Genomic DNA, 27,885 nt, shown 5'->3' with positions numbered 1-27,885 from the left:
GCATTTTCATTTCCATTTCCGGTGTGACTTTTGTGTCGCTTAATTGCTGTACCGTACACCGTACGGCGGTGCGCCGCCTGATTGATGGGGCAACACAACGCAGAGATGGAGGCTGGAGCAGGAATGTCTCTCCAGGAGCATAAACAGGCTTTTAATTTATAATTTATGTGGTGTATTTTGATTAATCGATTTCAATTTGGTGAGTAAACGCCACTCTGCCACTCTCTGCCGCTCTATCGCTCTGCCTCACGCCCTCCCTTTGGGTGGGGTGTGGTCTGGTTGCCTGACACCAGAAAGCTCCTTCCGGCAGGAGCAAAATCGCGTGGCAAATATTTGTGGTTCACACACACAGGCACACACACAGATAAATGCATAGGTATATACATAGGTATACATGTGGCATATCTGGATGGGAAATCTAAACAGGACCTCGAAGGAGGTAGCAGGACCACCTCCCTTGAAGCTGCTCCAAAATGTACAAGTCGTCGACGAGTCGAGCGGTCAAAATTTGCATAATTTACTTTGGATGGTAGGCGTTTCATAACTGCTGATAGTGGCAGGACTATGATCTGTGACTCCTGTGGCTCCTTGGATCGCCTGTCGCCTCTTTCGAGGGGGGCCCTCACTTGTGTTGCTTCCTGTTTTCATTGCTTAAGCGAAAATGGTGTTAAGTGCTTTCGCATACAAAATTTACATGCCGCATCTCTCTCTGTGACAGAGTTTTTGAACGAAGTATCGGCCATGCTCGGTGCTTTGGTTAGTGGATATCGCGCGCTATCCTGGATGTCGTCGCTGTCCTCGATGTCCTGGATGTCCTCGATGCGGCTGGTACTGTTATTCCTTTGCGGTCATGTCGCTCAGCTTGACTTCCGTTTCCGTGTGTTTGCTCACGCGGCCTGTCAATATTTACCCGATTGCTGCGCTACAAGGCAACAATCCGCAGTCCCTCCTGCCCCAATTCCTGGCTCCTGTTACAGTTCCTGCCCTTCTCCCTGCTGCCAGACAACAGTCGCCATGTTCGTGAACATCAGTGTGCAACATTTGATTGTTCGGTGTCCCAGCAAATGTTTGCTCCTCCTCCTCATCATCCTACTGTTGTTGCTGAATGCCAGAAGGCATTCCTCTACCGGCCAAAAAAGGGGAAATCTAGTGGACCCTCGTTCCATTTTGGGGTCACTTTACTTTGAAGTTAAATAAGTGGAGAACAGCAATGAACTCTAGTTAAATTTTGGATGGTAACAGAACATAGTCACTCACTACCTGACCATTAAGTGTTGGCTGGAGCATGTCGGAACATGAGATCTCGAAGTCCCGCTTTTTGCAGGGTATCGAGCAGGTTCGAGCATACTCAATCCAGTTCTCTGATGTTCGAACTGATAGAATTTGCTGGACCACACTATTCGTTTGTGCAAGAGCCAACCAAAACCTCGCTTCAGATTCGTCTTTTTCTTTGCCTTTGTCGTGTTTAAACTCCTAACGCGTCGATAATGAAATGCATCTTAATGGAAAATCGGATTCCTCGGCAACAAGATGCGTCTTTGGCAGTGAATCTTTCCCGATACGAGGCTTTTCGGTTCATAAAATTATAGAATGTGACCCCAAGCCCAGCTCCAAAGTGTCACAATTTTACTTCGTTTTGTTTCATACATTTTATTAGGTTTAATTGTTATTAACTTTAGCCTAAAACTTATTACATTGTCAGTTAAATATTTTACATGCAGCTGCTTGGCATTTTAGATTTTATTTTTTATCCATTTTATTGTTTAATTTTAAATGTATGTTTTCATATCTCCATTTAGTGTTTAGTACTATTATAAGTAGCTTAAACTAAGTTCGATTTTCGTTTTTCCTTTACGTATAAAATGCAAACTGGAATTTGCTGCTCCTTTGGGAGGCTCCCCTTTTCTTAAGACTAGTTTTTCTTTAAATTCTCTTTGACGATTCTTTTAATTACAATTTGACCTAATCTAGAGGGGGAAGGGTCTTAGATCTATTCGGATTTGATTTATCTGTCTGGTAAGTGTATGTTGTCTTATGCCTTAGTTACAAGCATAAGAGTGGATAATGAGGATGTATCTGGGGGTTCTCTGGGAGTACGAACCAAAGGGTAAACAACATTCGTGAATTGATTTACTTTACTAAAAGTTTTTCCGCGTTTTCCTGCCGCTTTAAGCTGCTGTTCTTTTCTTTAAAAATATATTAACAATTCAGTTTTGCGTTCCTGCAGTGCAGTGTCTGCTCTGCTACAAAATGTTTATTAATTATGGCTAAAATTATAGCTATAAATGTTAATTGTATTCCATAATTTACACGACATCTTACTGAACTAAGTGGGGAATCCCATTCTGGCTTCCGTTTTCTGCTTTCTGTTTCATGCAAAATGTATTTATTGTTATCTTTTTACAGGTTTCAGCTCTCCTTTTTATCCTCACAATCCATCTACTGTGCCCCTTAAAAAGTGCCCTAACTAGGTTCTAGGTTCTTCCTTCCATTAACCATTCATCCAGTACTCGGACTCCTTTAAAATCATCCTTTCAATCCTTCCTCCATCACATACAACTTATAGTCAATTTGTTTACCAATTATTCCCCCGATTCCCGACTTTTCTTTTGATTTGCTGACCTTCCGATGATCCTTTGGGGTACGAGTATCCTCCCCCGATGTAGCCTCAGATCTTCACTGGGAACCTCTTCGATCAGCTGCTGCTCCTGCACTCTTTCCACTCCTTAATATTTAGCGTCAGAAGCGTGTCCCGGTGCCATGATTACGATCCTGGGCGATCAGGACATCCTCGCCATTCAGCTGATGGTGCATCTCCTCGGGCACGGTCTTCAGCAGCTGCGGCTTGCCCTGAAAGACATGGATATAGATGCTTAAGCGAATATGGCAAGGCATAGCAAAGCCACAGACAGGACAGATAGAAGATGACAGGCAGGACAGGCATAAACAACACAAATGAGACACTAAAGAGCCCGTCGTCTTCAGAAATTAACGAGGCGCACATCATTCGAACATACACTGAGAGAAACAGCCAGACCCGAAGATAAACCTAAAATATATGCAATATTTGCACTGTTTTTAGAGTGTAATCAAAAGCCAAACGTGAAACGAAGAAACAAATGGCCAAAACACAACCAGTGCCGCGGGCCAACAGCGTCAACAGCGTGTCCTGCCCTTTTGCGTGGCAGGAGAAAAGCTCAAGAAATGGGAGGAAAAAAGTTAAATAAAATATTGTCCTGGTAGATTCGTTTGGTTTTTTGTCTCTGCTGTTCATTTGCGTTTTGCTGGCCCTGCTATTCGGGTCATAATAATTGCAATCATTAGAGTCAAAAGTTGCCACACCGCAGTGTTCTTTTGGCATGGAATTGTTGTAAAAATGCGTAAAGTTTTATTGTACCCTATGTATTTCAGGGTATTCTAGGCAGATGAAAAACTTTGCGAGTCCAAATATCGCAGCAATCGGAAGAAAACTAGTTCTAAGCGCTTCTATCTTTTTTTGTATGGTGCAGAAAAGAGTCGTTTAAGTTCACTTCCATCCACAATGTACCAGGTATTTCAGTGTCGAGTCTAAAGTTATTTCTTAAAGAGGTAATGCAATGCCAAAGCATTGCCAAAGGACCCCGACCAGGATGAGGACCAGGAGCTGTTGGAATCGCATTGCGCTGGGCCAAGAGTACACATAATGGCATATTTATAAAGCGCGACTGACAGAGACAATGAATGAGAGAGACAAAGCGCGTGAAAGAGAGAAAAACCCAGGGAAAGAGACAGCCAAAGAATTTTCTGTTATTATTATTATATTTTTTTTATTGTTCTGCGGCTGTCATTTCTGTGGCACATTCCGAGGTCATTTACCGCACTCGGAACCCCGAATGAATGCATTTTCGTTGGTTCTTTTTTCGACAGAGTTTCAAGTTGTCTGTGCAAAAGGGGATCAAGGGTTATGGATTGCCAGAAAATTGCATTGTCAGGGAGTGGATGAGCGGATGAATCCTGGAATTTGAGTCATCTGTTGATCGATGGGCGCCTGCCGATGCTCTGCTCTCGAGGGCCAATCGATTGTAATGGAAGATATACCGGGAGACAAAGTGGAGTTGTATGGGACTTTTGGGTTTGGGGGGAAGGAATGAAAATAATCTGAGAGGGGAATACGAGTACCCTTTATTTTCCCCTGCCCTTTCTATTAGCTAGGTTTTTATCAGGCGAACCGCAAAAAGCCATTTTCTGCCCCAGCGGCTGCCCCATTTATAAGGCGAAAGAACGAAAACAAAATCGGGCCAAAGATAAATGCTTTCCTGCTTGCTGCTTCCTGCTTCAAAATCCTTGCCACCGAAAATCCACTTTGCATATTGATGCTTTCAACGTTTTGGACATTAAGAGAGAGTGCTGCTATCATCAAGGGGCGGGCAGCCAGGGAAGGAGCAGCAAGGAGTCCTGGACAGGTTCCGACAGTACGAGTACATCAAACTGCCACTTACCACATCGCTGCCATAAAGGCTCATGCCCACATTGACGCCGACAATGCTTCCGTTTCCGCCATTTGCCGTTGTCTGGTGCTGGTGCTGGTGCTGTTGCTGGTGCTGTTGTCCCGCTCCCGAAGATGTGGCTGCCACAAGACCCATGCAGGTCACCGGTTGGAGAAGTCCACCCTCGCCAGTGGCGGTCATCACGCTGTGTGTGAAGATGGGCGGCGGCGGCGTCGGCGAGAAGGTGGCCATTTGTGATGGATGTGACATGGTGACTCCGGTGATGGTGCTGTTCGTGGCGAACATCGGGCTGGTGGAGTACATGGGCATGGGATGGTGTGCCAGATCGATCTGTGTAGGCAGGAGAGTGGTGTGGAGAGAGTGGTAATGAGGTTTTAGTCATGTGATGATTCATATACATATGGCCCAAGGGTTAGTCACGGGGTGAAATGAAAAGCGAAGCCCACTCTCGCGGAGTCCTCTGCTTCGCTGTTTACTCCTGTGTGTGGCTAGCCACACGCATATACAATATTGTGGCCAGCGTCAACTCTGCGGTGGTGCCCCTCTGACCCTGCCTCCCTGTGTGCGGCAAGGTACTACAATAATAATAATAAAATATTGTCATACGGCTTGCTTATACCCCCCTTACGGACACAGAATTATGTCCTTCCCTGAACGCTCTCGATAAGATGGCTTTTAATAAAATTAAATTTATTTATAAATAACTCTAACAATGAAGGCCGAACAAGTTGTTGGCCGAATTGGTAAACATTTCAGACAAAATCGACAGGCAATACATTACACCTTTACGGTTCGATTAAGATATGTCTTTGGTCTAGATTTGCTCATTCATTGGATTGAACTTGAAAACAGTTGCTGCATCATTAATAACTATGATTATAGTTTTTTGTACTTGAAGGATATTTCGAAACTAAACCTCTTATAGACCTAGTTATTCTATACAATCTGGCCAATTTATGTTGTATATCGAACGAGTTTTCCATTTCTGTACATATCGATGAAATGTTGCGAAATATTTCCCTCTAAATAGATTTTCCTGCCAAACATTAAACTTTAAGTTAATTTTAACTAAATTTCTGGTTACACACACTTTTAGTGACAAAGTAATCAGTGCCCAAAACTCTAACACAACAGAACCAACAGACTACTTAATCGAATTTAAAATAATTTCCAATAAAAATAAGGGTCAAAATCAAACGGCCAACAGCAAAAAGGGGGTGGTTGGAAGCTGCTGTTGGCAAAACTCCTGCATGTCGTGTAAAACTCTCCAATAAATGACAATAAAGCCAAACAATGTCATTAGGTGGAAATGGTTGGCCCAGAACTGTTGTACCCTCGCAGCTTCTGTAGTGCTCCTGTTGCGGGTCCATGTCTGAAAGTTCCACTTAAGTGCATGTGCTGCCAATTGAACCTTGTGGCCATAAGTTGAGTCATTACGATAATTGTAGGGAAGGGGAGCTGGGGAAGCAGGAATGCAGGAAAACAGGACAAAGAATATTCTGTGAAACCTTGCTGGACAATTGGAACATAACTTGCGGAGAGTTTCAGGCACACAAAAATAAACGTACAGATACCTCAAGCTCTAAACTGTTTAGTTCCTACCCATTCATCATCTGACAGATCTGTCAGAATTACAGCTTCTGCCTTTGCACTCCTAAGCTCCTGAACAGAATCACTCTGCACTTAATAGAATCCTCCTCTGCCTTCTCTTCAATTCCGTATCGTACACCCGTGCGTATGCGTAATTTTCAGGAATATTTCTGATGCTGCTGCTGCTGGCATTGCATCCTCTTTTTTCTCTCTTTGGGGTATATGTCAGCTGTCGTTCTATTGATTTGCCACGAGTGTCTCTGTCTGTTCCACAGTCTCGGGTTGCATCTGATGGATTTCCGAAGGGTCCTTTCTCTTCTTATGACTCTTTTGTGTAAAAAGTAATTAAAAGTCCTCGCACTTGCAGCTGCAGCTTCAGCTTACACTTGCCACAGCAACCGAACTTAAACGGAAACACTCTTGAATCCCAGGGTCTCTTCAAGTTTATTAAACGAAAATACACACAAAAATCAAAACAAAAAAAACATATCATTTAAGAGACAGATCCCCCTCTAACCCTTACACACGCGTGGCATAGCCTTGTAGGTAGAGAGCCGAGGAGCAGGAGGCGCCACCACGGCCGCCCACATTGTCCACCACAGCCCCGGCCACATAGGTGCCACCGGCCGCTGTGGCCGCCTGGAGGTCGGCCAGTATCTCATCATCCATCATGACATTTACCTGCGAGTAGATATTCGGTTCGGCCCGCTTCAGCTCCGTCTGACCCCGGCCTGGCCTGCCCAATGTGGCGCTGCAGTACGGTGCCAAACGCTGGACGCCCACGGCACTGCCCACCATCGGAGCTGTCAAATCGCTGTAGCTTAGTTCAGTCTGGAAAAACGAGAGGATATAGATATAGATTGAGATAAGAGTACGTGTGGAACGTCAATCAGTTGGATAATTGTCAGGTGGTAAGGTCTCGTATCAATACGTCTGTCCGCAGCATTGGATTCCCACTTTTCTCGCTTTCCTGCTTTTGGCTTTAAAGGATAATTACTACAGTTTTTGATCGGCTTCACTTGAAGTGATGTCTGCCAGTGTTTTTCCGGGGAAACGCCCCATATGCAGCGCCTGTTTGTAATGTGTCTGCCTTCAACAGCTAACCAACACTGTCCCCACTCCCACTCCTACTTCTGGCTTTCCCTTGCCACATTCGCACATTCTCCCTTTCCAACCTCAACACTTGGCCGCTTATTGCATTTTGGTGCAGAAGCAGCTGAAGCAGACCCAGGGCCAGACCGGAGCCAGAGCCACACACAAGGCACATCAGGATGCGCGCATCCTTTGGCTCCTTAGCGTTTTCTCTGGTTTTCCTTGTACCTATTTCTGCTTTGGAGTCCGTTGCTGCTGCTGCCTCTACTGCTTCTGCTGTCCGCCTGCAACTTATTTTTATTAAATTCGCAAATGGAAAATTTATATTGCTGCAGCTGTGGCTCTTGCTCCTAGAGCTGCTGCTGACTTGGAAGCTCCCACTGGGCGTGTAAGTGTGGGCGGGGCCTTACATACAGAGTAGAAATTTCTACTTAAATGATTTTCAAATTATAGTTTTTTCTCTCTCTTTTTCTCTACCTCTCTCTGTTTCTCTGAATATTATTTTGTTGTTGTCTTTTCTCTGGGCGACCTTCAGGGAGCATTTCTTCAAGGTTCGTTGGAAATATTTCTTCTGCGTTCTGCCATTGAAATGACAGCAGCTTCTAAAGATAAATATATATAGAAAATACATACTGATACATATACATTTTGCTATCCCTAGAAGCCATTAATTTCCAATGAAACCTAGTTCTTTCAGTGTTTTTTGGGGCAACTTCAATCAGCAAAGCATGCATTGAATTCGGCTGCCCATCAATTGTGGCTTAAACAATAAACTGGCTATAAAAACCACTTAACCCGAGACCCGAAACCAAACCCCAACCCCTCCTTAGGAGAGGGATGGGTTCCAACCTGTGCTGTTCATTGGGTCATAAATTAAGATGAGTCTCTGCCACATGTGGTACGGGTTAAAAGGTTAAATGTTTGTCCGCCGACTAAGAGCGGATTAGGGGCTCGTGGGCTCGTACCTTCTGTTGCTGCGGCACTCCCTGTAGCTGGTGCTGATGCTGGTGCGGATGTGTATGCTGCTGTTGCTGCTGCTGATGTTGATTGGCGTAAGCGCCCATTTTGCTAACGGGTATAAGCGTATTATACTGTATATAGGGGCCGTGGCCGGGAGGCGGGCCCCCGGTCTTCTTGTCGACCACCGCATACGTGGGCATCAGGTGATCATAGGTGCTGGAGGTAATGACGGCGTTCTGTTCGGCCAGGGCAGCCGTGGCATAGGCCCGACTGTGACCCTTCGTTGTCCACTCATCGTCCACGTCGTGGCCATCTGTTGCAAGAGAAATGGGATGGGAGAGAGACAAGAGAGAGAGAGAGAGAAAAGGCTAGAGACCTTTGACGATGGGGGCACAGGGCACCTGTGGAACTCACCCAACCCACCTTGCGGTATGATGTCCGGATTCTTGTCAATGCTATCCAGACTGCTCGTCACGTGGCAGGTGTCCCTGCCGATGCGATGCATATCCTGCACTGATTGTCCGCCATTGTGGGCAAGGGTGCCGCCGATGCCCAGACTTCCATTATTGTTGCTCGCGAGGAGGCCCAGACTGCCATTGCCATTGGCGGTGGTGCCACCAGGACCTCCGATTCCCGCACTGCCAGTAGCGCCACTGCCAGTGCCACCTCCTCCTCCGCTGCCTGGATGCGAGTAATTATTGCGATCGCGTCCCGTTGAGCCGCGCACTCGCACCACAATCACAATGATGAGCGCCACCAGGAACACGCTGCCCACAATGCCCGCTAGGATGCCCAGGAAAGGCCGGATATCCTCGATGACGGGTGCATAGGCCAGCGACAGGTCTGCGGTGCGGATGTGTAATAAAATGGAAGAGAGAAAAAAAGAGGGCGACAGAGAGCCCCAGAGATGGTAGGATGAGCGCGGGATACATATTTCTTTATATTGTCGTGCTCCCTCCCTCGGAACAATCTTTCCTTTTACGCTCCTGCTGGAGTGCTCTTTCAGAAAGGCTATAACACTATTTTCAAACTGTTTGTGAGGCATGTTACATCTGTAAGGGGTATATCTATTCGTATGCTAATATGCTAATAGAAGTAGAGTATATTCAGCTTCGGACACTAATGTTGATTTTTCTTGTTTTCCTATGTCTGTCCTCTCTCTGTCTCTGCCCCTTCGTCCTGGCATTGTTTTATGAGCTGCTAACTACATTCCATTCTTGGTTCCTGGCTCTTCCTTTGGCTCTGCCGCATATAGATATCTGTTGTTGCCAGTTCCAGCCGCACGTGCCTCAAATTTAGTGTCGCTTTAATGAGCTGCATGTGTGCCCTACTCTCGTATGAGGGTCCACTGTAAGCCCCACCAGTGTTAAGGTTACTAATTTGTGTCTCGGTGTCCCACAGTCCCACAGTGTCATACGATACGGATAGGCGAATATTGCGGTAAAGAAAATAATAAATCCCGCTTCGACACCGGATTTATGTGTGTGTGTTTAAATGAAAATTATACAGATTCCATGCAGAGGAAAAATACTCAAGAAAGCAGTATTCAAAAGTAAATAACTAAAAAAAATTGCATATTATAAGAGTGCAGTAAAATAAAAATATATTGAAATAAATAAATATAATATAAATAATGATAAGAAATATACATACAAGAAATTAATAAAACTACTGAATAAAGTCAAAATAATAAAAATAATAACTGAAATTAGATTTAATAAAATATAATTGAGAAATAGGTGCCACCGCTACCTTCTGCCTGCTCCTCATCCTGCTCCTGCACTGCCGTGCCCGCATCGTGGCCCAAGACCTTGCCCTTCCCCACTCCAAGGAACTCCTCCTCATTGCATATGCAGTCGCTGGTGGTGGCCATCGCGGTGGTTGTGGGCCTGCGTCCCTGATAGAACTTTGTAAATGTGATTCTGACTGGAAAGCATGCCACAGAATAAGCCAAAATAGGGAAAAGGAAGAAGAAGACATAAAGAAAAAGAAAAATAAGAAAAGGGACAAAGCGTAAAGCAAAAAAGGGAAAGGAAACAGTGTCAAAGGCGGAAGTGAGGGAATTTAAAGCAAATTAAAAGACAAATGAAAGAGCAGTAAATGCAAAACCAGCGTCAATTAATTTATAGGCAGAACAGGACCCAGAAAACGAACCAGCAGCCAGCAGCCGGAACCCAGGACATGCAGAAAATTTTCAAACGTACGTAGGGCACTTCGCCGAAACGAAACGGAAGACAGAGAAACCCAGTCCCGCATCACACGAGTTGTGGTTCAATTTTGGTTCCATTTCCCCCTTGGGAAATGACAAATGCGGGGACCCAGGATCCTGCCTAAGGACACTCACCCGTCTGCTTTTCGGGATCCTTCAGTGTGTAGACCTGCAAAATGGTCGCATTGCTCCGTCCCTTGGTGTTGTTGGCGATGAGGAAGACATTGTAGCCCATGCCGGGCACTAGGCCGCTCACCTCGAAGTACGGTCGGCTGCAAAACGTGGAAGGGGAATCGAATCGATAACCACAAAAAAGCCAAGAGCCATGAGGCAAGAGGCAAGAGCCAAGAGGCATCACATGGAAATGCACATTCGAAAAGAGGAAATGGGAAATGGTTCATGGGACATGGTCATGTCCAGAGCATCCCACTGCCCAATGCCACGCATCGTTGGGTTTGTTGTAATGCAAAAGTCACACGGCGTGTGATTCTGATTGCTCTGTGTCCATTTCGATGTCTCTATGCACATCTCCATGCCTCCTTCTCTCTCTGCTTTCTTCCTTCTTCCTTCAAATTCGCTCCACTCACTTTAATCTGGAAACTTTTGGATTGCGTGTCGTTCCATTCATATAAACCTCCATTATAAATTCCTGTTGCAGACCACCGTCAAAGCCCTCGATGCACTCGATTTGGAAGCCCGTCGATGTCTGATTGAGTACCGTGCAATTTAGCAACGGATCCGGTTCGCCTATGACGGGGAAAACACACACAGAAAGAAAAAAGAGAGCAGAAAATCCAACGATTATTTCGATTATTTCCATTATTCTTGCTGAGACACACAGCATAGCATAGGAGATCAACAACGAGCCAGCAAATTGCATATCCCCCAATATTTCAGCTTTCCAGCTTTGCAGCCTCGAGAATCAATATGCCACAGCTCCCGTCTAATCCCAGACGGAGGACCAGGAGTTCCAAAATGGCCAAAAGTGCCAAAGTCATCGGCAAATAAGCACTGAAGGGAGTCATCCCCCCAGGAATAACAAAAGCATATGCAAAAACTGAACCAAAATGAAAAGCGGATGGCACTCCCTCACCCCCGTGCCCCAAGAAGAGGGATGCAACACTCACCTGCAGGGACTATTGTGTACACGCAGGGGTCACTTTGATCGCCAATCTCGTTGGTGGCCCAACACAACAGTGTTCCGTAGTCCTGGAAAAGCAAAGAAGGACACGGATGAGCAGGAGCAGGTAGCCGTAGTGCCGGTTGAGTGACAATGCATTTCGTTGGCTTAATTTATGCATGCAAAATGTAACATGCAACACCGTTGGCCGATGGCCGATGGCCGATGGCCGATGGCGACACTCGTCTCTTCAGTCTTAATTGAAAATTCAAAACCGCAACTCGTTTGGAAAATTATGTGTCCGCCTCCACTCTCTACCCCAGCGATGGGCTGATTTATATGACCCCTAAAAGTACAAGAGGGGTTGGGGAAATGCGGATGTGGAACTTACATTCTCCGTCATGGGCGTGTAGTGGGCGATGCTCCTGCCCCTGTCGACGGCCACCTGGGAGGCGGGTATGTCCACGGTTTCGCCCTGGCTGGCATTAAACTTCCACACGTAGGTGGCCTCCATGGGATTGGCATCGATCTCGCAGGCCACCTTCACCGTCTCGTGGCGCCCGGAGCTGTAAGTTGTCCTCTGGCCGCCACGGCAGACAGGTGCAACTGCAAAAAGGTACAGGAATCGAAAGATGAAATTGAATTGGCAAGAAATTTGCATAATTAAAGCAAAACATTCGACGGCTGCAACCAGAGAGATCCAGAAGTTGATTCTGCTTTTGCTTCTGGGATGGCATTAAATATTTAAAGGAATTGTTGCAACAACAACATTCCGGCCAACTGCGGACAACTGGTATGCCATTTAATTGATTTATTTTATTTATCCGAAGCAATTTGTCGTCCCTGACAGGCAAAAAGATATGGGATAAGTCAGACAAGTCTCTCGACTGTGATGTAATTGCATTGTGCAACGTGTTTGCTACAAATTGCAATCACAAAAATGGCAATTCCTTTTTGATTAAGATGTTATGCAAATTAACACTTTGTTCGGGCCTTTAATTAATTCGCTCCAGTCCTTCGGGGACTACTACTACTCACATCGTATGTCCAGCTGGACGGGATTGCTCTCGCCGTCGCCCTCCCGGTTGCTCCCCACACAGGTGTAGATGCCGCTGCGGGCCCGGCTGGCGTTCTGCAGCACCAAACTCTGGTTGGACACGGCGATGCCTTCGGCGGGATTGTTGGCTAGGATGGCACCCTGCGGGAGAAACGAAGGCAAAAAGCGAGTGGAAATTTTAGTCGGGATAATGGAAAGCGCAAATTGAAAATGTGCAAAATGTGAAATCGAAATTCAATTTACGGATAACTGCCGGGAATTGAAATAAATTTAATTTCTCAGGCTAATAACACTTTTATGTGGTATGTGGCACCCCGCATACGTTGAACATTGAACGGTTGAACGATGCATGCCCCTGGCAACGGCAGTGGCAGTGGCCGTGCGGCTGATTGAGGAAGCCGGAATAAATTAGGCATCCGGCTGCATAAATTTCCCAAGTGCGGGGGATAATTCAGTAACAAATTCTATATGTGCCGGTGTGGGTGGCATTCAATTTTCGTTTTAGAATTCAATTTTTGTGGCACACCTGAAATATGCAACAATTACAGATCCAGCCCCCAGCAGAAGGTAATTTATGGGCAAAATATAATGAGAATTACAATAATAATATGGTGTTTAAGGCAGCCACAAAAAAGGAAAAGTTTTCCGCAGATGATTATTCAGTGAATGAGCCTCCTCTTTTCATTCGACTTATTCCATAGAAAACGTGTCATTTTTTATTTAAAAATTACTGTTCAAAGCATGTTCATGTTGTAGTCTCAACAGCACTTGAGAAATACCATTATTCGATCTACTTATTGGCGAAATCGGATATCTCCCTCATTTCCACTTACATTGTGCCGCCAACTGACTTTGTAGATCCACGGATTCGACTTGATGTTGCACTCGAAGAAGACATCGATGCCCTCGCGCAGCGTAGCATTCAGGGAGTTGGTGCCCAGCTCCAGGCTCACAACGGGGATATCTGTGTGGGGATAAACCAGGAATCATCTCTCGTTAGCAAAAGATAAACTCAAAAGGAGTGAGAGTTAGCAGATGCCATGGCAACTGATGCTCTCAAAGCCAATTACTTTGAGTCGCCATCGCCCGCGCCCAGACACACGAAAGTGGCCCTCGCTTCCCGAATCCCTCGAATCCCAAGCAAAAGGTGTAATTATTGTGTAAGCCCCACAAATTAGACGGCCATTTAAGTTGTAGAAAATGCCATGCCCCTCACCTTACGCTATCCATCCGTCTGCTACTTTGTTTGTCTGCACTTCAGAGATATCTGCTGTGTTTTCGGGGTATATTGAGCCTGTGGTTGGGGTATGTAACAGCCAAAAGAGACTAGAAAATGGATAATATTCCTGAAAATACTACACTATGACTGCTACGACCACACACGGAGAAAAAACCATAAAAATGTTCATATTTTCATTTCGATTCACAAATTACAAAAATGTGGAAATTGCAAAACCAAAGTTTTTTTTTACTTAAATGTTAAGATTCATTTCGATTGAATTCGAATAGCTAGTAATTGTATTTAATTGTACTATTTTTTTGGGTTTTGTGACCGAATGTCTAAATTGATAAGTTATGGGTACGTCATACATATGTATGTACGATTCAAGGTTCTTCTGTGAATGTGAATGTGTTTTTAATGGAACTATTTAGGGGTACTATCCGTATTATGTATCAATCTCTATCGATTATCTTACATTCTCCCACAATTCTCTTAACTTCCAGAAATTCCAAGGTATCTCCTTGTCGTAACCCTCAAACAACGGCCTACTCTCTTGTTAATATTGTGTATTTTTCGGTGCTTTTGGCCAAGCAGGCAATTAGACCTTAAAAATGTTGATTTTTCCGAGCCCCAATGCGGATGATTGGGTGGGGCACTGGGGAGTGCTGAGTTACTGGGAGTCAAATTTTAACTTGATTAATTCAGAATTGTAGCGCGAATGCGAATCAATTAAGCTTATTAAGCAATCTATCAAATTGTGCAAACAACCCAAGCCCAGGCCCAATCCCCCATTCACTGCCTGCGTGCCCCTTTAGGGGGCAGATATTTCAATTGAAACAAGGCCAGAGGGTGGCAGGCTGAAAAGTAAAAAGGTAGGCAACAAAAACCGCACTTTCAGGGCAAACAGGAAGCGGTTCAGCCCTCTCGCTGGAATGGCGCCCCGTTGGTGCTTTTGGCCATTTAAATTTCGTGCAAACAGGTCGGAAAACTGTAAAAGCGTTAAGATGACTCTGGCTATGGCCGCTGCCGCTGCTTGCGGTGCTTGTGGCGGGTTAAAAAGTTTCGCAAGTTTTGTGCAAAAGTTTCGCCGCCGCTGGAAATTAATTTGCCAAAACTTGCCGCAACAGCAGCGGGCGAGGGAAATCGAAGGAAAACCTATAGAAAGTGTGGGCCAGCTATTTTTTACAGTGTTCCCTTTTTTTTAAAGCAATGCCCCCGATGGCCCGCTTTTGTGCTTTCGTTTTCATTAAAAAGTTGCTAGAGCGCGAGGAAAACATTTAATATTTAATCAGGATAACGCAAAACTCACGATAAATGTCCAATTTCCAGCCATCCTCCATGCCCGATTCGGGTATCATGCTCTGTTCGGCGCGGCAGGACAGGAACTTGCCGCGATCATCGATGGTGGGCGTGAATGTTAGCACCGAGGTGGTCATATTTCCATCCGGATTGGCCTGTGGAAAGAACACAAGCCAAAATTAAAAGCAGTCAAGACAAAGGAACGGGCCCCAAGAAAGGGTTGTCGAACGGGTTCAGGCACGTTTCATCGGCAAAGATTGGGGGCTGCTTTTAATTGGAGCCCCGTTGACTGGTACGTGACTGCCGTTCAGGCCTCAGCTCCAGCTTCAATTACCGCAAAAGCATGTGTACTGCTCAGCTCTCCCATTCCAGGAGGGTAGCAAAACTTTGCAACCGGGCCTGCCATTAACAGGGCTGACAGGCATTTCAAATTTGCATGTTTATAAACATTACACAGAGGGTAGCAGAACAGGGTATGCCCAGGAACTGAATGAGGATGAATCGGAGAATTCTCATGAATTTATATAAATATTTTGTATGGGATTCAACGCAATTCTATTCAAGTGAAGAGTATGTGTAAAGGGCATCACTTTCGCTGATAAATTCGAAGCATTCTAGAAGATTAAATCTACTTGGAGTTTGAATTTTAAGAATATCGTTTCATAGGAATCCATAGGAAAGCCATATAGGCTTAGCGCTTAATAATTTAATGTCGAAACGGAGTTTTCCAATGAAATCCTTAGAGAAAAATCCTTTATCTATCCTGATTTGAAACAGGATACCTTCCAGTCGTATCTTGGACTTCGAGGGGCTGTAGAGGAGGTTTCGGTTTCCCTTCCTTGTGGTCGTATTGTGTTCTGTGTTCACTTACAATCTCGTGGGTGTTCTTCATGGGGCTGCTGCCCTTCCACCAGGTAATCGTCGGCGCTGGACGTGCCCCGATGACAACGCAACTCAGTTGATAAGAATTTCCCGCCGACAGGGGCCGGTTCTCGCCCTGCAGCTTAACAATCAAAGGACGCACTGAAAGATACAGATACACAAATGCGACTTAGAGTGGGGGACCTAAGGGACTACTGGCACTCTCTCTGGCACCGGAACTGGCACTGGCACACTCACAGTTCATGTCGAGGACAACGCTGCTGATAATTGGCGTTGTCAAATTATTGTTCTCCGCCCGACACGTAAGCTGCATGTGGAGATTCCTGCGCTCCAGGCGCGCCAGCGATAGGACATTGCCCACCCTCCGCTCCGAGAGGGACTGGCCCACACTGGCGTTCTTGTAGATGGTATTCCCATGCAGCCAGGTAACCCTCGGCTGTGGCCGACCTGCACGACAACGCCGAACGACGAACGAGAAAAAGAATTATCGAGTGTGTGGTAAGATGGGGAGGTGATTGTGTGGTGTGGTGGTGTGGCATGTGGCGTGGTGGTGTGTGTATGTGTTTGAAACTGATATGTTTGTTATACGGCTTGGACTTGGCGAGTCCTTTTCCTTCGCATTTCAGCAGAGGATGCCTCCGTTTTCTGTTGTTTGTTCAGAAACTGCAAGAAGTGGCTGTGTGTGTGTGTGTGGTTTAGTGGGTGGAATGGTTGTGATTGTGTGTGCACAAGTGCCTTTCGCTGTTTCATTTGTTGTCTTGTTTGGCTTTTAGCAATTTTCAAGTGCTCTCAATGCAATTTGTGGGGCCATTGTGTCTGCCCCTCTCCCTCACCCTCTCCCTCTCTGTCTGTGTCTGTCTGTCTCGATGGGTTTCCATGTGTGGCATGCAGCAGACAGCTAGCCGTGTGGAAATTAAATAAAATGTGAAAATGTGAAAATCCTTCGCCTGCAGCTTGCCCGCGCGCTCTCATCACTTTTAATTGTCAGACACAAGAAGCGCGCGTCACAGCTTCAACACTTTTCCCCACAGAGAGAGAGACAGACACGTGGCCGCCGCTGCTGCTGAAAAAGGACTTACCGCCGATGGCCACGCACGTAATGTTAATGGCGGATCCCTCGTTGTAGGGCCCCAGTGTGTGGTCCTTGATGGTGGCCCCCTTGCTGTCCAAAATGATGACGGACTCGGGCGGAACTGTCGGGGCGAAAAATGGTAAGGGAATTAGTGACGAGACACAGGATTTCTCTAGGAAAGTGCACCCAAAGTTTTTCCCGGACCCACCTGACTGCATTCCTTGTTGGGCCGTAAGATGAAGGCCCGTACATTTACGTCGACATGTTGGACAAACTTTTAATTTTCCTGCAGCCAAATTTGCTTGTTTTGCTCTTGCCACTTGGCATTATTTTGACTGCTCTTTCAGACCGTTTATCCACTTGGCTATGTGTGTGTCCTAACCCTCTGATTATCCCCCATTTTGCTGGCATATTTGCAGGGGGCGATCCGCTCTCTACTAACCCTACTTCCCCTCCGCTCGCATTAGCAACAGCAAAAACTTTCCGAAACACGCCGGGAGTGGGGCCTAGGGGCAACTTTTAATCTAATATCTTCTTTAAAGTTTTTTCCATACAAAGTTCTGTAAATCCTGCGTTGGTTTTACGCTTCACATGTCACAGCCACACACACACACACACACACATTCCCCGTGCTCCAAGCCCCTTGGTTTTGTGTGGGGCATGTAGAACATGCTCAAGGAGTTGGTAAAACACAGCCGCCACGCCCTGTCTCGTGCCCCACGTTTACGCTTCATCTGGCAGCAGAAGCAGCAGCAGCCACTATTTACCAAACAATATTCGACCATTCGGTCCATGGCCCTCTCCGTTCTTCTGCTCTCTTTTGGCTATATATCTCGTCGACTAAACGCCTTTGGAAACGCATATAAATTTTAATGGTAAATTGCAAGCCACAGCCACAGCCACTGCCACTGCCTCAGTGCACAGGTGGCTCCCGCATTCCTGGAGAAAAACACAAGGAATGAAATTGCAATTGGCGAAGGCTCCTCATAGAAGGGGATTATCCAAAGAAGAAAGAGAGCTAAAGAGAGCAGAGCTACCGAGGCATGGGATACCCTTGCGATGGGAATAGTTAATATGTATAATAATTGGAAATACGAAAGTTATAGCCACAAAAATGGGATTTTCGAGTAAGGGTTTTTGGGTAAGGGTAGTTTTGCTAAAGTATTTTCATCCTAGAATTTCATTCTAAATTTCTTAGTAGAAGTTAAGGGGTTAAAGGGGCTAAGAAACAGTACCGACTTGAAGATTCTGTGCTCTAAATTTCTCCTTTTTTTCTGCGCCCGATTCCCAACGAATCAATTCCTTGAGAGACAGTGAGACGAAGCTCAAAAAATAGGGAAAAATCCATTGAAATGCCAACAAAAATTCAATTCAAAACTTGTCCCTTCTCTGCGCTCTCTCTTTGGCCAGCTTTAACCCTCTGGAAGCTGCAACTTTTGGCCAAGTTTGCACTTTAAAAGCTGTTTTCAGAGCCCCCTCCCATAGGGGATTGGAGGGTAGAGGAAAAGTTGGCAGCCCGAACATACAGTTGGCATCTTCTTCTGTAACTAATGTGTTTGTCCAAGAGCTGAGTGGTGGCTGCGGTTGGCCCAAGGGTCGCTGGCCACAGGACATGTCGCTGCACAAATTAGCTGCTCACTTATGCTGCAGGCCCTGCCCCGCCTACCCCTGCAACATGGAGAGTACGTGCATCTCAATACTGTACTTACTTATGACTGTTAAATTCACTTTGGAGTTACGCGTCGGACTCTTCTGGAAGTCTACGCGGCACCGGTATTCGCCCGTATCGTCCTCCGTTGTTGACTTGATGCTCAGCGTGCCGGCACGGCCTGTCACGTTAAAGGACAGCCGTTCCCGATACGTTTCGTCTGACCAGTGGGTGCCCCGGTCAAAGTTAGAGTCCCTTGTATCCACACTGGAAAAAAAGGAAAATGGAAGCAAAAGCGTCAGAAAGAGTGAGAGAGAGAGAGAGATTTTAAATGGGATTTTCCAAATGAAAACAAAAGGTGGGGCCTGATGAAAGTTTTTCCCCTCGTAATTGGGTTCTGCAATGAATTAATAACCCCCCACCACCCCCTCCCTACCACTTCCGCACCTCCATTTAAATTTATTGTTTTTCGCTTGAATTTTCCGATTATTGATTAACTTTCCATTGATATTTGGAGAATTTCGCGTTGTAATGAGTTCATTTTGGTGGTCAATCAATGGTCTTAAAGTTTGGATGGCTATTTCTGGCTTGCGTTTTAAAAAGTTTCGAGCCAGAGAGAGAGAGAGACGAACGAGTGCCTCGAGGGGGTAGTGCTATCGGCGAGTGGCGTGTGGCGGCAAGTGAGGCTCCTGATTTAGGTCAACATTTAGCCAAGTGGCCAAGTTAATTGGGTTTTAAAGCTGCCTCTCTCTCTCTTCACAGTCAACATATACTCGTAGTTAATTATGCAGCAATCGTTGTAATATTCAGCTCCATGAACCGTGGCAACAGTAATTTTAATCGAGGGATTTTACTGCCAGCTTAATCTAGATTTCGCCCACATGCAATTTATGAATTAATCATTGGAACGGCAATCAGATGGTTGCTAAAATTAGTCAATAATTTCTGCAAAGGGCCGCACTCCCCTAAGAATTCCACATAAATTCGCTTTTCACATGAGTAGATCTTAACTGCAGCTCTTTCCATCTATGTACATTGTACATATCAATGGCAGTTTTCTCCTGCTACCCTTCTCTATGGCCGTCTTTGCCACCTCTCTTTTTTCTCTGACAGCTTTTCCAATTGCTAGAGTCTGTGTTTTATTGCTTTTCAATTTTGATTTGTTCATGAACATATGGCGGGAACGACTCTTGAATCTTGATTCTTGCTGCTTGCGCAGGCTAGCTCTTGACTAGAGAAAGTGGCGAGGGGAGAAAGTAGAAAGACGGAGGGCAGTGTTCCAGTGGCACATAATGAGGTTCTGGCCATCGCCTGTCCTGACGCTGGGGCAATAAAAAGTCAATGGCATTGACGGACTAGAATCGAGCTGAAAATTAAATTCTCGCCAAGTACAGAGCTCTGGCCGAATGTGGCCCGAAATAGTGGCTAGAGGATGGGAGGCGATTGCGATGGCTTTTCTGGAGTTTCTTTTATGATTAATTTACTTGCTGAGTGGTTTTTAATTACCAACAAGAGTTGGCCATTGCCGCGTATCGTTGTGCAACGCTAATTACTGCGAGACGAGTATTTTTGCTATAGTCATTTGCCTTGGAAGTCCGCCCATGAAGAGCGGACGACCCTGCCCTGCCCTGCCCTGCCCTTCCCTGCTCTGCCCTGCCCTGCCCTAACCGAAAGTTCAATTAGTTCTAGCCGCCGCCTGGCAATCAGCTAATCAGCGCCCCACACACATGCCCCTTGCTGTCTTCTCTTCTCTGCTCTTGATGGCGGACAAATCCAATTAAAGTTTCACGCCTTTGATGTACTATGTAACTGGAAATGGAAATGGAACTAGAACGTGTGTATCTGTGAGATACTTGTACAAGAAGCCGAACATAATGTCAGACATGAATAATTGAAAAAGTTTTTGTGCTGTCGAAATGTAACCTTGGAGAAGCCACCCCCTGGCCACCCGTTTTCCAGGGAAAACTTTCATCAATTTCTGTGTGGTGGTCCTGGTCCAGCCTCTCTGTATAATTTTCTAGTTATGCTAATTTCCATGCCAGACGATGCATAGATGGGCGAACATTTCGGGAAAGAGTGGGGAACGTATGCCTTAATTAGCAGACATTAAATCAAAATGAAAATGAAAATGAAAAACCTGACATGTGCAGGTCCTTGCCTTGCTCTCCTCTCCTATAATGTTGTCATTTTCTGCCTCATCTGTTGTGTATCTGTCTGTGTTTGATGTATCTGTGTGTGTGTGTTTATGTGTGGCTGTCTGCTCTCGTATCTCGTATGTCTATCTGTCTGTGTCTGTGTGTATGGGAGTGTGCGTGTGCTTTTGTGAATTGAGTGGCGAGCGGGTTGAGTGCGTCAAAAGTTGTCTGTGGTAATCAATTTTGTTTATTTATGAACCCACCCCACACTCCCCACTGAATTCGTGTGTGTGTGTTTGTGTATCTCTGTGAAAATGTATTTGCGGTCAAAGTTCGGTGTGAGGCTACGGCCTGTAGTTGACACAAAAGCTTAAAGAAGAGGACTTAAACCCTCTTACGACTCACCTGTAAATGGGCGTCTTCAGGCCCACCTTGTACCAGATTACCAATGCCACACGATCCTCGTAAATGGGCGGCGTCACGTTGCAGGGAAGTAGGCCGACGGTGCCCATTATGGACTCGGAAAGAACGGGCGGACCTGCAAGGCAAAAAGAGAGAAAACAGATGAGAAAAATGTTGAGCCAATGATGAAAGATGCTGTGACACAGACACACACAAAAAAGTATGAACCGGAAGCGGAAGAAGCGGCAGCGGCGCACTCGGCGCGTAACAAATGATGTATAATTAGCCGAGGGCATTAGCACTTTGTTTTGCTACCCCGAGAGCGGAGGGAAAGCGGCGGCTACGATCTGCAGCTTTGGACCCACTAATAATGCCATAAATAACAGAGGAAGAAGCGACTGAAAGGACACCAGAGAGAGAGCAGACGCAGACAGAGTCAGAGATAAAAGTGACGTAATGGGTGCGACGTCTTCATCGTCCTTCTGCCGGCGTCCTGCGTCTTGGCCGCGTCTTTACATTAAAGTGAAATTAGCGAGCAAATCCTTTTTCTATGCTAATTTCTTTTGGCTTTCAAGACGCGCGGATTGTTTTGGCCCCCGCCAAGATTCGTTTTTCTCGCTTTTTTCCTTCTTTTTTTACTTCTTATATTCTTCTTCTGCCTTGCTTTTGCTCCATTTTTTTTTAGTTATGTCCTTTGGCTTTGGCTTATTTTCCGAGTCTTTGCTCTTAACAATTTCCTTCCCTTTCAGCTACGGCTGCGGCATTTATTTGTGTTATTTTTGGCCTGCACTTAAAATTCGTTTGCCTTTTCATTATTTTCGAGGCGGCCCTCAAAAATATTACAATGCAAGAGATCGAAAAGGGAGAGATAAAAAGAAAAATAGGGAAAGCGAGAAACAGAGAGAGAGATAGGGGTTGCTGTTTGAAGTTGACATTAATTTGGGGGCCTCTTCTGGGAGGTGCCTTTTGTTGAGTGGAAAGGAATTTCTATATAGAATTTTGTGCATACACTTTACAAGGGATACCATATGGATACCATAAGGACATGTCCAGCCGTTTTAGGCACAGAAATTACAAAATTTTCTTAAATAAATGAAAAATTCAAAAATTTCAATAGAAAATCCACTTATTACCGTTCCTAGAGGGTATCCCCATATTCGATCCTCAAATCCCTCCCTTTAAATCCAATTTTAATTTAAATTTTATAAGATTTTTGCGCTGGACTCTCGGACTGTCTTAATTTTGTGCTTTCGAAAACTTTTCGAACCCTTTTTCGGGACATTGGCAGTCCCTCGTCACAGAGTTTTCCATCCATTGCGTGGGGTGTTTGTATCTGTATCTGTGCCTTATTCAAATTTAGTTGTCGACTAATTTGCATTTTGCGTGGGAGAAAAACAGAGGGAAAACAAAGTTATTAAAATCCATTGGCAGCAGCCGCAGACGGCGGCAGCAGTTCCTCAACTCAATTACATGGCTCATACGCAGCGGTGTCCCAGTCGATAGAAAATTCGATGCGCTGCGGCATGGACTCGTGGACTGCTAAGTCGTGAAGTTGGGCTAGCGATCCCCGATAATGCAATGCATAATTTATAATGATAATAAATGGTTTTTCCTGGCTCCCTGTCCATCGATTTTGCATAATAATAAGCCAAGTCAGACAAGGTGGTGGGTGGGTAGTCCTCGTGGCTTATTTTCGTACCACATCCACATCCACATCCACGCGAAAGCCCAAAGAGTCGTTTAAAATGTCATGTTGTCTGTGCCGGAAATCGCCCGGGTAACCATTTTCTGTGTGTGCGGGCTGTGGGTCGGGTCCGGGTACGGGTCCGGATCCTGACTGCCGCCATGTTTCGATTTTCGCTCATTTCATATGCAAATATGTTCGATTTGCCATTAACTAGAGAACAGTAGGTACGCAGGACCACCGCAATAATAACAATGCTCCAATGCTGGAGGATGTGGGATGGAGAACACACATTCGCCTGCACTGCCACTGGCCCTGTCAGCAGGGAGGAACACTCAGAAATTTACATTATCCTTGCGTCTCTCGTTAAACGAAATGCCAACATTAGCAAAACATTTAATTATAGCAATTAGCTAATTAGAGATTTTGCCCCACCACCACCCACCATTTTTGCCCCAAGGCCCGAACGTAAATTGTGTCCATTCTCCCACTCTCTCCGATTAAACAGCAAAAATCAATCGGAAAATGCCCCATTTCGTGGGCCATTATCCTCCTGCATGATTTTCTGCTGATGTTGGCAAATATTTTGTGGGTGCTATTGGGGTGGGCTTTGTATGCATTTTGTGTGGTTTCTGTTTCAGTTTGGACGTTGAAGGAAAGGGTAAAATCGGTAGGGAATTTTTAGATTTCCAGGCAAGTTGTCTTTCAGGAATATTTAAGAGAAATCAAGAGAAGTTAAGCGAAATTCCATTGACATTAATTGCCACAACACGGCTGACATTAGGAGTGATGTTTTTCAGTGGCTGTCACATAAATGGGGCAGCAGCGCTTGCCACTCATTAGTTTGGCCAAAAACTGCACCCGTATTTTTGGGGGTGGTTGTCATTGCGTGTCTGTTCGGGTTCATGTGTGCGTGCGTGTCTGCTGTGTGGCAAATTAATTGCACATAAAATTATAACGGAACGCACTTGAAACAAGCGACAGTCTTCCACCTTGCCACACACACAAACATTTGATGCCACTCACAGATGGCAGTCGGAGTCGGATGGCAAGCCAAAGGTCATAAAAACACCCAACAGTAACTGCCGAGTGCCTCCTTAGAGCCACGCCATTAATTAAAAGCAATGTGTTGATTCCATTTCTTATTCCTTGGGAGAAACCCTCGCTCCTCGTTCCCTGCTCCACCCACTCTGCCAACAATTGGCATTTTGGTTTGACTTTAAGAGCATTTATAGCCAATTATTTTTATGGCCCAGAGGGTGGCCCCCAGGAAGGTGTCTGAATAAATGAACTCCAGGATCGATCCTTCGATGAATGTGACATGTATTACATTCGATTTTTTTTAGACGTTTCTTAATATATACTTTGTGATATTAAACAAAAAGTGAATTTCCTTTGAATTTTGTCCAATGAGGACAATATGAGTAATTAAATGTTGGAAAGCACTTGAAGATATTTTCTCCAAATAACACTACATCAAACCCATGATTATCATATAAAACCTATAGCACAATTTACAGCCTTCCGATGTGTTCTCAAATCACAAATCATTTAGGCATAAATTCAATTATTATTAATTATTTTCACAAAGTGATTCATTAAAAAAATATTGTTTTTTTGTGTGACAAATGTCCTGGAATATGTATCCATTCGCGGTTTCCTTTTAGTCCAACCACAATGCAACAGTGCAGCAGAGACAGGGATAGAAATAGATATGTTACTTGGGGACAAAAAAATATGACATTCTATGAGTGGATGTGGCCATAAATTAAATTGCTTTAATTAATTTTCTCATTAAACGTCATTAAATTCAATTTGTTTGAAAATCAGCGGGCAGGGTCAAAAGAAAATTTACCACAAAGCGGAATAAAATATAGTTTTTGCTATGAGGGAATCCCCCGTTTTTAAACAATACTTTAAAGATAAATTTAAAGAAACGAAACGGCCCAGAGGAGAGGAAAGGACAGAACTCTCTGGCACAAAATCTGGTAAAAATTATTATGCAAATTTGCTTTCATATTAGTGGCTTTTGCTCTGGCAGGCTCCACTGCCATCCTCCCTGTGCTCCTTCTTTCACTTCTGGAGATGGAAAAAAACGGAATCTGCGAATGGAGACATGGAGACATGGCAGCAGCCAGCGCCAGAACTTCACTTGACAACGGCAACATTTGCTGATTTGACAAAAATATGCACACAGAGCTAGAAGCGCACAGGATATGCCAGAGGAGAGGCAGAGAAATGGAATGACATTGCCGGAAACTCCACAGCCAAGAAATTGGCAGAGAAATTTAAATAAAAATCTTGTCAATATTGGCAGCAGATGCAGCAGCAGGGGCAGAGGGGTAGAACAGAGGAGTGGTGTAGTGTGGAGTGGAGTGGAAAGCGACCCCCTTTCCCCCTTAAATATGAGTAACAAAAATGTTGTTTCAAATAAGTGCAAACATTTGCATAATTTGCTAAAATCATGGTGCCATCGAAATACAATCAGAATGAAATAATCTTTCGAAGCTATAGATACCTTTTAAGAATCATATTTTCAACAATAGATAAGTAGTTTTTGAGGGTTGGGGTGTGTAGAAACATATGCGAATGGGATTCTTTTCTGTACGATTACGATTGATAAAGGGCTTACTGAAAGACACATAAGGCTCTAAGGATGGCCGAAGCGAATGAAAAAGTATGAAATGCCATGGAGTGAGGTATTCATTCATTCAACGACCCCTCCGCTAATTGTTCTCAGCGTCAGCGGGGAGAGGCAGAGGGAGCATTCAAAACTGTAATCAAATAAAAATCAAATAAAAATTTCCAAATTCAAGCAAGCCCTGGAGGGCGTCCTGGATGGAGGTCTTTCAGTTACAATTAAATTAAATCTGGAAGCGGCAGGAGGTCCGTCTGGCAACTATTCATGTGTAAAAAATTCGAACAAAAGACTTTGCTGCTGCTCCTGCTTCTCCTGCTGCTTCTACTCCTACTGGGGGCGACAATTACTGGCGACGGTCAAGAAGGCAGCACCACAGTCTTCGCCTTCTCTTCTTTCAGTTCCTTGTTCCCTTTTCCGTTTTATGGCCATTTGCTTTATGTAATGCCAAGTGTTTTGGCCAGCCCACGGACGGCATAAAAGTAAAGGGCGACAGGAGCGTCGCACTTTTAATGTGCAATAAACTGTAACGATAATGATTATGCGTTGTAGATGGGGCCAAGGAACAACCAAACCAAACGAGGGATAGGCCTCGGTGCTTCTGTTGCAGCAACACCCGTCAATCGGGGGCATAAGTTGGCTTTAATGCGCGCCCAAGTGGCAATTATTGAAAGTGCTACAGTCCGATTCCAGAGTCCAGAGTCCGAGTCCGAGAGAAAGTGTAACAAGAAATCGTTTTGTTATCGGCCTCTGCTGTGCAAAATGAATTTTATATTTAATTTAATTTTGCAAAGCACTTGGATTACCATTTTCTAGGGGTTATAATTTTAGGCGACTGCATGAGTCCTTGCGCTCTTTATATTCGAGTTGTAAATCGAGTTGTAATCGAGGCATAAAACAACCCTTTCCACACACACACTTATTCCCATTTATTTCATTACAGCAACCCAAAGAACACAAAGCCCGAAGATGAAGATGGAGATGATGTCCGTAAGTATTTTCCATTTTCCATTTATCTGCGAGTCAAATAACTGATTCTCTTACATCCATGGGAGACATGGCCCAACTGCTGCTGTGTCCTGTATCCCACATCCTGTTCTAGCCAGTCTGTCTACCCTTTTGGCCACATAAAAATGCAGTAAAGTCGGTAGCCGACTGACTGACAGACTACCAAAACTTTCACTTCCTGTGCGGAAGCCTCTTTTCAAAGGGAAAAGATTCTTAACTGCCAAATTTTAGTGGCCATTGTGTGTGTATATGTGTGTGTGGCATGTGGCGTGTGGTGTGCCCTCTGCGCATTTACATTATGCCTGCCACACAGTCGATAAGTATCTGAGGGATACAGTGGGATAGGATACTCACTTTCTGGATATCTCTTGCATTTTATGGCCCAGAGGAAGCACTCTGCTGGAATCAGGTGGATAAAATACACACAGGCCCACACACACGCCCACATGGGAGACCAAGTATCTTTAATGCAGAAATCAAGTCACTCGAAGAGCACTTTTTCTATAAACATTTTCATTTTATAGATACTTAAAAGGGCTGGGCCGTCGCCGGCGCCTCGGCCACGGCCTCGCCAGCATTTGGAGAGTAGCTTTTATGCGGGCGGGACCTTGTCCCTACCTTTACCTCTCTTTCTCTCCCACTCTTTTAGCCCTTCTACCCGTTTTGGCCATTATGCTGGGTCTCTTTGTGCCAGTCTGTGATTTTAGCAAGCCTTCGAAAATTGTTGCATAAGGAAGGAAAAAGGGCTGCCAACACGTTGCGTTTATCTGTATCTGTATCCACACGAGTATCAGGTGGAACATGTGTGTGTGTGTGGGTGTGTGAGTGCGTGGAGAGTTCATTGAAGCCATGACCGTTTACGTTTCGCTTTTTTATCTGTAAATGGCATCCGGCTAATGCGCTGCTGACTCGAAAAATGTCCCCCCCTACTATCTTTCTATCACTATTTCAGGAGGAAATCTGACACCAAGTGAGAGAGAGCCAAAAGTCAAAAGATAATTTTATTATAAGAGCAAAAGACTGGACTGGTGTAATATTATGAAAGAATAAACAAATTACATGAAGAAATTAATCTGTTTCTGCTTCTTTTTTTGTTTTACTCAGAGGAAAGCAGGAACAGAAGGAAAACCAAAGCGAATTTTGTCTTAATTGCTGCACAAGGAATTTCAAAATGAAATTTTCATTTCAAAAGTATCTTATTTTATTTTATAATTCTTCATTTCATGGAATAGAGATACCCTCGAACCCAGGGAACCTGAAGCAGTCATCAGATCCGCAAAAAGAGTATCCCCTAGTCGAAAGATGAGACCTGTATTTCCGTTCCTTTTTTTATTCGGATATAATTTGTTGTGCACGCGGAGTTTTTTTCGCCAGTAAATA

General features: G+C 44.9%; 1 protein-coding gene across 11 annotated transcripts in view; it reads right to left on the bottom strand.

Moving 5' to 3' along the window:
* Positions 1-1,624: 1,624 nt before the first annotated feature.
* Positions 1,625-27,885, bottom strand: part of side-VIII (sidestep VIII) — a 61,983-nt gene continuing 35,722 nt past the window's right edge. For 5 of the 11 annotated variants that reach the window (XM_033377942.1, XM_015184579.2, XM_033377943.1 and 2 more), the window contains 18 exons: positions 21,179-21,311; positions 18,700-18,905; positions 16,998-17,111; positions 16,156-16,365; positions 15,908-16,059; positions 15,047-15,191; positions 13,349-13,479; positions 12,497-12,656; positions 11,850-12,064; positions 11,466-11,547; positions 10,926-11,085; positions 10,474-10,610; positions 9,882-10,055; positions 8,544-8,972; positions 8,135-8,442; positions 6,759-6,908; positions 4,479-4,817; positions 1,625-2,850 (listed from right to left, as the gene is read on the bottom strand). In XM_033377942.1, coding sequence (XP_033233833.1) covers positions 2,740-2,850; positions 4,479-4,817; positions 6,759-6,908; positions 8,135-8,442; positions 8,544-8,972; positions 9,882-10,055; positions 10,474-10,610; positions 10,926-11,085; positions 11,466-11,547; positions 11,850-12,064; positions 12,497-12,656; positions 13,349-13,479; positions 15,047-15,191; positions 15,908-16,059; positions 16,156-16,365; positions 16,998-17,111; positions 18,700-18,905; positions 21,179-21,311 — 3,356 coding nt within the window. In that variant the 3' untranslated portion in view covers positions 1,625-2,739. Of the gene's footprint in view, positions 2,851-4,478; positions 4,818-6,602; positions 6,909-8,134; positions 8,443-8,543; positions 8,973-9,881; positions 10,056-10,473; positions 10,611-10,925; positions 11,086-11,465; positions 11,548-11,849; positions 12,065-12,496; positions 12,657-13,348; positions 13,480-15,046; positions 15,192-15,907; positions 16,060-16,155; positions 16,366-16,997; positions 17,112-18,699; positions 18,906-21,178; positions 21,312-27,885 lie in introns of all 11 variants that reach the window. The other 6 variants (XM_033377946.1, XM_001361125.4, XM_033377948.1 and 3 more) reach the window with 4 other exon arrangements.

The sequence above is a fragment of the Drosophila pseudoobscura genome, chromosome 3 (assembly GCF_009870125.1).
Source record: "Drosophila pseudoobscura strain MV-25-SWS-2005 chromosome 3, UCI_Dpse_MV25, whole genome shotgun sequence".
NCBI lineage: Eukaryota > Metazoa > Arthropoda > Insecta > Diptera > Drosophilidae > Drosophila > Drosophila pseudoobscura.
Note: the sequence above shows the minus strand (reverse complement) of the source record. Positions and strands in the feature narration are given on the sequence as shown.